Genomic DNA, 12,830 nt, shown 5'->3' on the forward strand with positions numbered 1-12,830 from the left:
CATTTTTACTTAATCGTCATTATACTGATACTAGGTGCAGTACAAAACACTGTTTGGCTGTCTAGGCTGTGCAGAAACCGATAGACATTGGTGGAATATCCTGGTTTTAGTCACAGTTTTCATGCATCTTGGCATGTTCTCCTCCACCAGTCTTACACACTGCTTTTGGATAACTTTATGCCACTTTATCCTGGTGCAAAAATTCAAGCAGTTCAGCTTGGTTTGATGGCTTGTGATCATCCATCTTCCTCTTGATTATATTCCAGAGGTTTTCAATTTAGTAAATTCAAAGAAACTCATCATTTTTACATGCTCTATTATTTTTTTCCAGAGCTGTAACTGTTAGAATTCTAAGTATTTCAGAATTGTTAATGACGACGCCACAGCTTACCTGTCTTCAGGCCACATGGCCACATGGTTGTAAATGTAGTAGGAGAGATGGTTTGGAACCAGATCTTTTCCAGAGATACGAGCATCCACAGGGTACCAGTACTCAAACTCCCCCTTCAGCTTCTGCAGGCACTCCTTGGGAATCGTCGTTTTGGGGAAAGGAGCCGTTTTGAAGAAAATGTAGTCCCACACCTCCCTCGTCATCTGCTCAGGTCTACAGCATCGAGAAACACATTTAAAAACTAGTGGTGTCAATCAATTAATCACAACAATATTCTGTGATCAACTGCAATTAATTAAAAATTATAGCAGCTATTTAAATACTTCACACAAAAATAGTAGCATATACTTTATATTTGAGGGGAAATAAAGCCAAAGCGGGGCGCTGGAATAAAGAATGCATGATAAATTTTTACTTTATTGTTAACATCTCAGCTTGATTGTAAGAATTTCTGATTTAGAACATAATTTGCTGACTACAAAAAAAAACCTGTAGTTTGTTTTTTTATGGTCTGGATCAGTTGAAGAGTTTGTTTATTTGGAGTGTTTTCTCCCTCTGTTTGGTTTGGTTTCACACAGGCTAAAACCTAAATGCACCAAAATGCGCACCAAAAAAACACGTGAGCACGCTGTATCCTCTGATTGGTCAGAGCTGTCTGGCGTGGGAGTAAATATGAATATACGAAAAAAGAAAATATAGCGAGAAGATTCTGCTTTTTGTTCAAATTCTCCTGCTTCACTTTAAAGGAGAACTCCGATGTAAAATGGACTTTGGGTGTTTAATTTATTGTGACTTAAATTTAAGTTTTGTTTTTTTTTTTTTACACCTGTAGTTCGTTTCTCTGGTCTGGATCAGTTGATGAGTTTGTTTATTTGGAGTATTTTCTCCCTCTGTTTGGTCTGGTTTCACACAGGCATAAACATAAACGCACCAAAATGCGCACCAATAAACCACACAGACAGGTTGTGTCTTCTGATTGGTCAGAGCTGTCGGGTGTGGGAGTACATTAAATATAAATATACGAAAAAAGTAAATGTACTTAGACGATTTTGTGTCTGTGCCATGTACCCCTACAATTTCTCCCTACCCCTCTGTACCAACATAAATCACAACATCCTACCCCCGAGGCATGAACTCACAAAACAGAGAAGCAGGGGCAAGGGGTGAAACAAGATTGGGCCTGTAAAACAGTACCTGATTCCCAGAGGAGAAGACCCCTGCCCATTGAGAACACCTCCCTGGAGCAGGTGGGCCACAGTGTAGTATGCCATGTAGATGGTGGAATCCGACAGGGACTCAATCAGCCACTGCTCATCCCATGGCAACCTTGTTCCTATGGAAACCCACACAGAAAAAGAGCTCAAACCAACAGGTACTCTGGGAAAACTGCAGGTCTGTGTTTAAGTGGTTCTGGACCATAAAGAGGGTCATTATGAGCGGATAAGGCACTTCAGAGCAGGTGAGAGCAGTGATTAGCTTCATTTAGAAACAGCTTATTTAAAAATCACTCTCGTATCATTAACATCCAGAGAGAGGACAGAACTCTGAACACACTGATGATGATGTACTAATGAAAGCAGCACTTAATGTACTAAACCTGGTTTTAGTACTGCGTCCCAAAGCCTAGTTTTCTTCATTTCTCAGGTGCTACATCATAGTAGGCTGTAAAGAAGAGGAGCCTTCGTATACAGAGGGAGAAAACAGCAAACAATCTGAGCAATTTTAAGGAGAGAGAACAGAAAGAAAAAACCCTCTGGAGCAGTCTAACAAAGAAACAGTCCAACAAAGTAACAATGTAAACAAACCCTTTTGGAACAGTGTAACGTAGAAGCAGAGTAATAGAGCAAAGAAGTAATCAAAGCCTCTGGAACAGTGTAATGAAAAAAAGTCTAACCAGTAAAGTAGTAAGTAATTCCTTTGGATTAGTGTAAAAGAGTTACAGTCTAACAGAGTAACAAAGTAAACATAGCCCTTGGAACAGTCTAACAAAGGAACAGTCTAACATGGTAACAAATAGGGGTGTGCCATATTATATCGTATGCGATAATTTCGTCAACATTTTTGAATATCGTGAACGATATTATACCCTAAAATATCGTGCTGTAACACTCACCCCTAATTATCACAGCAGGGTTCTATTTTTATTGCTGTTTTAAGCAAAAGAAAAAAATCATACTGTTCTCATTTCCCATTGTATACCTACTAGAGACAGACTTTTTATGTCCAGTGTCATTTATTTTACTTTAATCCTGGATATATGGATATATTTGGAGTTGCATGCAATAATAAAATTCTAAATAATTTGTAGAATCCAGTATTTTGTCATATCACCAAAAGTATCGTTATCGTGAAAATATCATGAAATATTGTGATATTATTTTAGAGCCATATCGCCCACCCCTAGTGGCAAAAAAAAAACCATTAAAACTACCAGACCACTTTTTAGATTTTAGATGGTAAAAAACCTAAGCAGTGGTAATCTAAACACACTGACAGGAGGAAATGGACTTACCTAGACCGTAGGTTCTTGAGCAGGCATGCTCTTGAAGCCAAGCTAATGTTGCCTCAAAGTTCTTTCTGGTCTCATCACAAAATCTGTTAAAAAAAAAAAAAAAAAAAAAAAAAAAAAAAACAGGACAGTAATGAATTTCTCTTCTGACTCAAATGCTGTAAAAAATTACAAATCTAACTTACATACATGTTTAGTTTATGTTAGGTAATTGATATATTTATATTTCAATCTTATAAGAATATTATATAACTTCCATACAACATATTAACAGCCTTTCACAATACATTAAATTAGATGGCTTTCCAGAATTTAATTTAAGTCTTAAACACAAAAAAAGCTTGCATATATACATGCAATACTTATTAGGGGGCTTGTGATGCTATTCTACTAATAATCTAGATGGTATTCTAGTCAACCAAGCTAAGCTTTCCATTCAGAACTGTGCACAGATTGTGTTAGTGATATCTAGCCATACATGTACAATTGAAATGTATTGTATCTTTACTCTGATAAAAAAGTTTTCTGGGAACCAAATTAAATAAACCCCCAAGTTCCACAAAGTCCATAAAACCCTCTACAGTGTCTACAGTGAACCTACGTCTCCATAGGCTCCAGGACATTCACAGCCTGCTGCTTCCACTCTTTGTCTCCGTAATCCAGATACCTGTCACAGATAAAACACCCCAGTCAGTATTGGAGGAACAGAGGAGGGACCAGGGGGACACGAGCGGGAACCATCGTGATGCTACCAGGCAGGATGAAGCCCCAGTGGAACACACAGTCAAGATCTAATTCAGCCTGATCGTCTGGATCACACCAGCAGAAGAGAAACTCACTCGCTATCAAAGTGAGGATTTCTCTCGCTTAATCATTCTGCTGAGAGAGAAACTGTATAAACTACTTTAAGAAGAGTTCCTACTTCTTCCTTTAGACTTTCCTCAGCAAGGCTTTTCAACATAAGAAGATAGTGGAGAAAAATACCAAAGTAATTAAAAAAAAAAAAATTATATTATTTCTCATCTATTAACCAACACTAAGTTTATGCAAGAAACAGTACAGCCCAATAATGACCACAAAGTTCTGAGTAGAAAATACTAAAAATGTAATTTAATGGTTAAGTGCGTATGCATAAATTATTATTGTGTTTACATTTACTTAATGTTACAGTTTGAAGAAAATAAGAAATTTAGTAAAAAGCTAAGGCTTGCTAATATGGGTAACCGTATTTTACGGACTATGAGGCGCACTATCACAATGTATAACAGTAGGCTTAGATTTTCAATATTTCAACACTTACTAACGCTAAACTAGCACTGATGCTAACTGTGGTTAGCAGCGCTTAGCGCAAGTAATTGCCGCCTGAGGGACTGGAAAGCCAGGGCGCTATCAGCTAGTGTTTCTTCCCACATAGCTTGTTTCAACATGACAAACATCTACAATCTAATACACTTACTTCTGAACGGCAAAAGAACTAGCACTGCATTTAGTGGCTAACGCTAATACTGCTCCAGCCTTAATGGTGGAGAAACTTCACTGAAACTCCTTTATAACGCTGTACTTCAGCGGAGCGACTTTACTGCTGTTTAATACCCGACTGGTAAAATTCATACATAAGGCACACTTGATTATACGGCGGTTTTTATGCGACAAACGTGAGAAAAAAGGGTATCGCCATGTCGCCAGATTTCTCTCCTGGAAACTGTTTATATGGGTGAGTAAAGAGTTTCCTTTTATTTACAGTATGCTTAGATGTACAAAGGCATAGCAGTGTGTTGACGTACTGATTGAAGTGTTACCACAGGGGATGATTTGTCCACACCTGCCTAAGTTGTGAGGTGTTATCTTGTGGGTAAGGCTCAACACAGGCCAGAGTTTAAGCAAGGCCTGATTGTGGATGCCAGAGGTTACATTCCATTTCCATTTAGCATTTTCCTCAGTCCACAGTATTGTGTGTTTAACAGGATTTAATGCTGGAGACCCAACATGTATGTCCTGCAGGTCAGTGCAGCATTCTTTAGCTTCCAGAGGACATGGCAAACATTATGGATTTTTACTAGCTTCTGACCCATGTCACATAGCATGTCAGTGTATGGTTCAAGTCAGCTAATTCTGTTCACATTGGCTTAAATGACCAATAATAAAAAGTGTACAATTCTATATTACAGACATTCCACTCACCACTGGTCACACAGCGCCACCACACACTCGTCAGCTGACCGAGACATCACTTGCTTCTCTGGCTCCATGTAAATCAAGGCCTCGCCCTAATAAATAAAATAAAAAAAGTACACAATTTTGAAACAGTTACAATTAATTTTATATATAGTTCTGGAAGAAATAAGAAACCACTTGAAATTAATACGTTTCTTTGACTTTAGCAAATGTAAAACCTCTGGAATATAATCAAGAGGAAGATGGATGATCACAAGTCATTAAACCAAGCTGAACTGCTTGAATTTTTGCACTAGGAGTGGCATAAAGTTATCCAAAAGCAGTGTGTAAGACTGGTGGAGGAGAACATGCCAAGATGCATAAAAACATTAAACCATATTCCACCAAATATTGATTCTGAACTCTAAAAAACATTTTTTTTTTCTAACTTTTCCCCCCATTTTCTCAAAATTTAGCACAGCCATTTACCCAACCCGCTCAATAGGACTCCCATTATCACTAATGATGCCCCAACACACCAGGAGGGTGAAGACTAGCACATGCCTCGCCTGATACACCGCCTCTTTTCGAGCTGCTGCTGAAGCATCATTGCCGAGTAGCATCACAGCGCACTTGGAGGAAAGCGCAGCGGCTCGGTTACGATACATCAGCTCACAGACGCCCTGTGCTGCAGACATCACCCTTAAGTGATGTGGGGAGAGAGCGCCATCTACCCACCCGGAGGGAGCAGGGGCAATTTTGCTTCCTCTGAGCGCTTACACATGCACAACCCTATCTTGCACATTCTAAACACACAAACAAACAAACAAACAAACATCAGCATTGAACTCCCCACCTTTTCAACCATCATCTTCTGAATGGGCTTCTTCACATCCTGAACTTTCTGCCCTTTAAACCCATCAACCAGCATGATCTACAGAACAAAGAGAAAATGAGTGTATTCTGTCTGATAAAGCATAGTGATATAAATGATAAAAGACAGGAAAGCAAAGGTGCAGCCTCACCCCTTCATAGAAGCCTTTGAGGTAGACCTTCTCTTTGGCCTCAGCCAGCTTCTCTCGATCGTTCTGGCTTTGAATCTTCAGTTCGTCACAAACCACGGGAGCTGACAGGTTGCCGTAGCCTGGGATCTCAATGATGGGCACCTAGTATGGCAAAGAAAACATCATCAATCTCCTAAAAAGACTATTCAGGACCTGGACAGAGCTGGACAGATGGGATGGATGATGCTGTGGCTGTTTACCGGTTCAAAAGGAAGGACCATGTGATCCTCAATTCCATACTTTTCTCTCAGGGCCTACAGAGAAACAAACCAAGCCAGTAAATACACATGGTAATAGAATACACTGGCATAACGTCATATGAGAGGAACTAGTATTGTGTCGTATGTTTTTTGCATAGATAACGGTAAGTGGTTGTTAAGACCCTTGATAGTGATAGATTTCTTTTTTCTGCCTTCTGATTGTGTGTCTGTGTGAATGTGTTTTCTACATTTTTGCTTTGGCAGATGTCCAGTACTACAAAACAGCTATATACTATAAAACAGCCTGTAAATATGTGTCATGTGCTCACTGGCCACTGTTCAGTCTCACTCACAAGATAACACATCACAACTTATACAGTTCTAGATCTTTCCTTGAAGTCGTCCATTCAAGTCATTCCTCATGATCCAACAGGCATGTTAGTGTATAATCTCTCTTTGTACTAGTATTATGAAGAAGCACAAAGAAACCATCACCTGTTTCTTTTTAATGTCTCTTAGAGCAGCAATGTCATCAGGAGCATCAGAGGGAACGCTGGTGACGACTCCCGTACCTATGATCACAAAACAGATGCATAATTTTGTGAACCCGCAGGTACAGATCTCATTTAAACGAAAATATTAATAATATTCCCAACGGCAGTATTTATTAAGTTAACACAAACTATAAAACGCAAAATAGCTCTGACTGCTGGCGAACTGTGTAATGTGTGTTGATATGCTTTTTTTTGGCGGGGCGAGTTTCTTTGCATGTTGCGGGATTTAAAAAACACGCATTACCTGGACGCCCATCTGGTTACAATCTGGCAACCCTGGTGGCTCGCCAGTTAGCGACAGGCAGTGCGAATAGAGACAGTGCGAGTAACCGAGAGAGGGAAAGACAGCATGAGTAAGAAAAAGACAGCGAGAGACAGCGCTAGTTAGTAAGACAGCGCAAGTTGGTGAAAGAAAGCACAAGTTAGCAAAAGACAGCGTGAGTTAGCAAGAGACAGCGCAAGTTGGCGAGAGACAGCGCAAGTTGGCGAGAGACAGCGCTAGTTAGCGAGAGACAGCGCTAGTTAGCGAGAGACAGCGCTAGTTAGCGAGAGACAGCGCTAGTTAGCAAAAGACAGCGTGAGTTAGCAAGAGACAGCGTGAGTGAGAGAGAGGGAAAGACAGCTTTTGAGAAAGACAGCGAAAGACAGTGCTAGTTAGTGAGAGACAGCGCGAGTTGGCGAGAGACAGCGAGGGTTAGTAAAGAGTAGAGAGGGAAAGACAGCGTGAGTAAGAAAAAGACAGTGAGAGAGTGCGAGTTGGCAGGAGACAGAGCGAGTGAGAGAGACAGCGTGAGTGAGAGAGAGGGAAAGACAGCGTGAGTAAGAAAAAGACAGCGAGAGAGTGAGCTAGAGTGAGCTACAACGTTTACTATAAATTATGGTGCACTGTGAGTTCTGAGTTAAAAATCAGGTTCTAATTGCACTATTTTCCACAATTCGGACACTGAATAGTGCCTTAAAACATAAATAAGAAGCCATTTCTTTCATTCCAGCCTAAGAGAAAGACAGTGCTAATTAGCGAGAGACAGCGCGAGTTGACAAAAGACAGTGCTAGTTAGCAAGAGACAGCGAGGGTTAGTAAGAGACAGTGCAAGTGAGAAAGAGGGAAAGACGGTGTGAGTAAGAAAAGGACAGCGAGAGACAGCGCTACTTAACGAGAGACAGCGTGAGTTGGTGAGAGGAAGAGACAGCACAAGTTAGCGAAAGACATGACAAGTTATTGAGAGACAGGGCTAGTCAGCATAAAACAGCGCAAGTGAGAGAGAGGGAAAGACAGCGTGAGTTAGAAAAAGACAGCGAGAGACAGCGCAAGATGGCAAGAGACAGCGCGAGTGAGAGAGAGACAGCGCGAGTGAGAGAGAGACAGCGCGAGTGAGAGAGAGACAGCGCGAGTGAGAGAGAGGGAAAGACAGCTTGAGTAAGAAAAAGACAGCGAGAGAGTGAGCTAGGGTGAGCTACAACGTTTACTATAAATTATGGTGCATTGTGAGTTCTGAGTTAAAAATCAGGTTCTAATTCCACTATTTTCCACAATTCGGACACTGAATAGTGCCTTAAAATGTAAATAAGATGCCATTTCTCTCATTCCAGCCTAAGACTAAGAGTAAATAAAGTTAATTTTGCCAAAATTAATAATGCTTAATGGATCTGCTTCAACGAACAACATTATTTCTACATCTCTCGAACTAATTTCCAGCTTGCTAACAAGCAAATAATTGACAACAAATGATCTTTGGAAGAAAAGAAAACATTCAGACATACAGCTATTGCTATCCTGTGACTGTGGTGAAGATCCTGCACCCTGGGGCAGCGCAGGACCGAATAACTGCTTCACTGTGTTGAGTCACAGCAGCAGGAAAGCAGTTAGCGTAAAGTAAAGTAAAGTATAGCGTAGCTGCAGGGCCTGTGTGTGTGCATCATCCATAACACAGATCTCCATATTCTATATATGTGCTTGTTTGCCTGTGTTTCACAGTGAATAATGCCATTTACTGAAGCTATTACACACAAGCAGATTTCGCCCAGAGACAATAAAGAGCAGCGATTCATCAGAGCAGCATAATGAGGTGTGTGAGGAGAGGAAGGAATAGAGGGTTTATGCTGTTATTAAGAACCTTTGTCTTCCTTGATGGTGAGCATGGGCAGGGCGTAGATGGTCTTGTAGGAGGTGAGAGGGGCGCTCAAAGCGCAGCCGAGAATGTCCTGTATAAAGGAAATAATAATAAATAAAATTGTGATTGCGTGCATCAAGAATAACACCATAAACAGACATCATAAGTGCACTAACAGTCTATTTTTACATTACAAACTTTTTTTTTTTTTTGCACAGTTCAGATTTTACTATCTTGACCAGGGTTCTTAAACTCGCGGCCTGCAGAACGATATTTTGTGGCCTGATACTTGAAATGAAATTTTAGTGTTGCACCAGCACTTTTCAGCACGGTAAGTGTCCACTAGCACTTAGCCTCCACAAATCCTATTTGCGTTGCGTTGAACACAGCCTTGCCATCCTGCCGAAAAAGTTCAGCAGAGCTTAACTTTATTCAAACAAATCGGTCGCTGTGCTGTGTCCAGCCAATCAGGAAGGAGCAAACTGCTACGTTACAAGCATTCAAGCCTCTCACACACAGAACCACCGCCTTTCAACCACAGAAGTGAAGCTGAAATATACAGCTCTAGAAAAAATAAGAGACCACTTTTCTGAATCAGTTTCTCTGATTTTGCTATTCATAGGTATATATTTAGGTAAAATGAACATTGTTGTTTTATTCTAAAAACTACGGACATTTCTCCCAAATTCCAAATAAAAATATTGTCATTTAGAGCATTTGTTTGCAGAAAATAAGAAATGGCTGAAATAACAAAAAATAATGCAAAGAAAACAAGTTCATACTCATAAAGTTTTAAGAGTTCAGAAATTAATATGGTGGAGTAACCCTGTTTTTTAATCACAGTTTTCATGCATCTTGGCATGTTCTTCTCCACCAGTCTTACATACTGCTTTTGGATAATTAATGCCACTCCTGATGCAAACGTTCAAGCAGTTCAGCTTGGTTTGATGGCTTGTGATCATCCATCTTCCTCTTGATTATTTTCCAGAGGTTTTACATTTGGTAAAATCAAAGAAACTCATCATTTTTAAGTGGTCTCATTTTTTTCCAGAGCTGTGGATTTATAGAACTATTGATTACAATGAGGTTGATTAAAAATTACGCAGACACTGGGGCAGAAGCCATTTTAAAAAGCTTTGACTGGTTAGAACAGCTGTCAGTCAGATAAGAGTCCTGTAGCAACTGACAAACGAATTGTGACGGTAAATGAGACAAATATTGTGTCATATCATATTAAAAAGCCTTTTAAAAGCTGTCCTTCAATGTGAAACTAATTCACAATAATAGGCCACCTGACTGGTGAGTTTGTGTGTGTACTTAATGTTTTGGCTGACCTGGCATCTTGTTGGCATACAAATGAGCGATATTTGTTGGCCGGCTGTACTTGTAGGAAAATGAAGCATTGGTTTTGTCGTTTGTGGATGTATTTGTGGGCTGTTAATGTGCATTAAGCTCATATAACTAAGTCAAGACAGAGAATATGTAGTTCTAATATAAATCTATGTGTAGGTTGGCGGGTGGAGGGGGGATCGGGGGGTGGTGTTGCAGAAGGGGTACCCACTATATTAACTGCACGCCACTGAAATTTACTATATGTTATTACTGTATGCCCATTACACAGAACTCGTACATGCTGGCAGGTCTGCTGTGTGAGTGTTTGTGTTTCGTACCTGGCCCATGATTTGCTTAACGACAGGAACCACCCCATTCTCCTTGGTAAATCCCTGGTAAGCCATGTTCCTAGCCGATCTCTGAGTGCTGATGAAAACGTCACCATTTGCCGTTTCAAAGGCGATATATTTCATATCAGGCCTGACCCAGCAGTTGGTCTGTCCGAACATGGTCTCAGGCCTTAGAGTTGCTGCCACCAAGAACACGTTCTTGCCTTTCAGATCACTGTAAAGGGAAGATGAGACCGTTAAGGACAGTGCATGTTTGCTATGAAGACTAACCCAGAAGGAGCTTAAGAATTTTCAGGCAGAGAATGGGACATCTGTCCATCTGACCACAATTAACAGTACACTCCGTAGAGCTGGGCTTTATAGAAGAGTGGCCGGAGTTAGTTACGTACTCAATTTGAGTTTCCCAAAAGGCCTGTGGAAGGAAGGTGATCTGGTCAGTGGAGACCAAAATTGAACTTTTTAGCCACCAAGAAAAAAGGAAATGTGAAAATAATAACAATAAAATAATAATAAAAAAGGTGAATGTATATGGTTCTACAAGAATCAGCTCCACAGTACAGATAAAGAAATGACTATAAAGTTAATAATTATTAAAAATGAACTAATTTTGTACCTCAGTTTTGCTGGGTATGGTTCAACAATCTTCATCTTGATCAGAGTGTATTCCTGAGGACCAACCCCCTACAACAGAAAATTGCTTATTTTAGAAACCCAGTTACACGAGCTCCTTTAAACAAGACTAATCAAGGTCGCACTCCATCTGGCTTCACCACAGTTTCTCACCTCTCCAGTCTGCCGGTCATGGTCCATGCACGGCTGTCCATCTTTTGGAGAATAAATGGTATACCTGTACAATTAAGACATAAATACATTTCTCAGAAATAAATATCATGAAACAGGCCCACACAGATACTAAATACTATAATAAATACCGCATAAAACATTAATAAGCACACCTCTTCCCAAACTTGATCTTCTTCCTGTCTTTCAAAGTCAGAAACTGCCACCTCACAAAAGAGTCGTAGAAGGGGTTAACGTCGGTCGTGATGAAGGAGCGGCGCCAGTCCACCTACAACACACAGATTTAACACTACATCATTAACTTTACTGGTCTAGACTTGATAAAAATTTAAATATATTATTTGGTATCTGGTGTGTGGTATTTATAACCCTTGAACTATCCCATTTTGTCACCTTACAATTACAAACTTAAAAGTATTTTGTTGATAATTTAAGAGACAGAATATAATTGAGCTACGTTGCCTATAATTGTGCCCATATCAGTATGTAATAGATACACATTTTGCCCTAAACTGCAATCAGCGTTTATTATATCTTTCTTTCAACAATCTGTTTCTTCTTGCCACTCTCCTATAAAGGCCAGATTTGCTTTCTTATGAACAGATTCTCACATCTCTGCAGATCTCTGCAGCTCCCCCAGAGTGACCATGGGCCTCTTGGCTACTTCTCTGGCCAGTGCTCTCCTTACTCCATGTCTTGGCTGGTTTGCAGTTGTAAAATACTTTTTCCATGTTTGTATGATGGATTGAACAGTGCTTATTTGGATGCTCAAAGCTTGGGATATGTTTGTATATCCTAACCCTGCTTTAAACAGCTGTATTTAGACTGAGACTAAGTAACATCCAGCTGAAGTAATTAAGTGACTTCTGAAGGTAATTGATTGCACTAGATTTTATTTAGGGGTTTTAGAGTAAAGGGGGGTGAACATTTTTCAGATTTTTCACAAATATGTGCTACTTTGTGTTGGTCTATTACTTTAAATCTCCATAAAATACTTTTTTATACTTTTTTTTTATATTTTTTTACAAATTTGTGACTTTAAGGTGAAAATTGAGAAAATGTTCAAGGGGTATGAATACTTTTGCAAGCCACTGTAATAAAAACTTTTAAAGAAATTTAATATATTTTACCTTCACGCCCATTTTCTTCAGGTCTTCTACAGCCAGAGGAGGGAAGTATTCCAGCCAATGCTCTGCATTAGCAAACTTCACTATGTCCTTGTCTGGGAGTCCAAGAGACTTCATGATGTCCCACTGGAACTTGGAGCCTCCAGCCTTTGCAGCTGCTTTACTCTGATGAGGAATGATACGGAGAATTGTTGTCAGTGTGTTCTTCGTAAGCTCAAACTTTATCATTAAAACAAC

The 12,830-nt window shown here is 39.9% G+C and overlaps 1 protein-coding gene across 1 annotated transcript in view; it reads right to left on the reverse strand.

The window, feature by feature from the left end:
* The window catches only part of lars1b (leucyl-tRNA synthetase 1b), a 49,037-nt gene that overhangs the window by 29,922 nt on the left and 6,285 nt on the right, over window positions 1-12,830 (reverse strand). The window contains exons 6-20 of the mRNA XM_022676216.2: window positions 12,597-12,758; window positions 11,622-11,734; window positions 11,449-11,512; window positions 11,279-11,346; window positions 10,654-10,879; window positions 8,987-9,074; window positions 6,814-6,890; window positions 6,319-6,372; window positions 6,080-6,220; window positions 5,911-5,988; window positions 5,082-5,167; window positions 3,502-3,567; window positions 2,904-2,986; window positions 1,586-1,724; window positions 392-604 (exon numbers count right to left, since the gene is read on the reverse strand). Coding sequence (XP_022531937.2) covers window positions 392-604; window positions 1,586-1,724; window positions 2,904-2,986; window positions 3,502-3,567; window positions 5,082-5,167; window positions 5,911-5,988; window positions 6,080-6,220; window positions 6,319-6,372; window positions 6,814-6,890; window positions 8,987-9,074; window positions 10,654-10,879; window positions 11,279-11,346; window positions 11,449-11,512; window positions 11,622-11,734; window positions 12,597-12,758 — 1,658 coding nt within the window. The remainder of the gene's footprint in view (window positions 1-391; window positions 605-1,585; window positions 1,725-2,903; window positions 2,987-3,501; window positions 3,568-5,081; window positions 5,168-5,910; window positions 5,989-6,079; window positions 6,221-6,318; window positions 6,373-6,813; window positions 6,891-8,986; window positions 9,075-10,653; window positions 10,880-11,278; window positions 11,347-11,448; window positions 11,513-11,621; window positions 11,735-12,596; window positions 12,759-12,830) is intronic.

The sequence above is a fragment of the Astyanax mexicanus genome, chromosome 17 (assembly GCF_023375975.1).
Source record: "Astyanax mexicanus isolate ESR-SI-001 chromosome 17, AstMex3_surface, whole genome shotgun sequence".
NCBI classification, from domain to species: Eukaryota; Metazoa; Chordata; class Actinopteri; order Characiformes; family Acestrorhamphidae; genus Astyanax; species Astyanax mexicanus.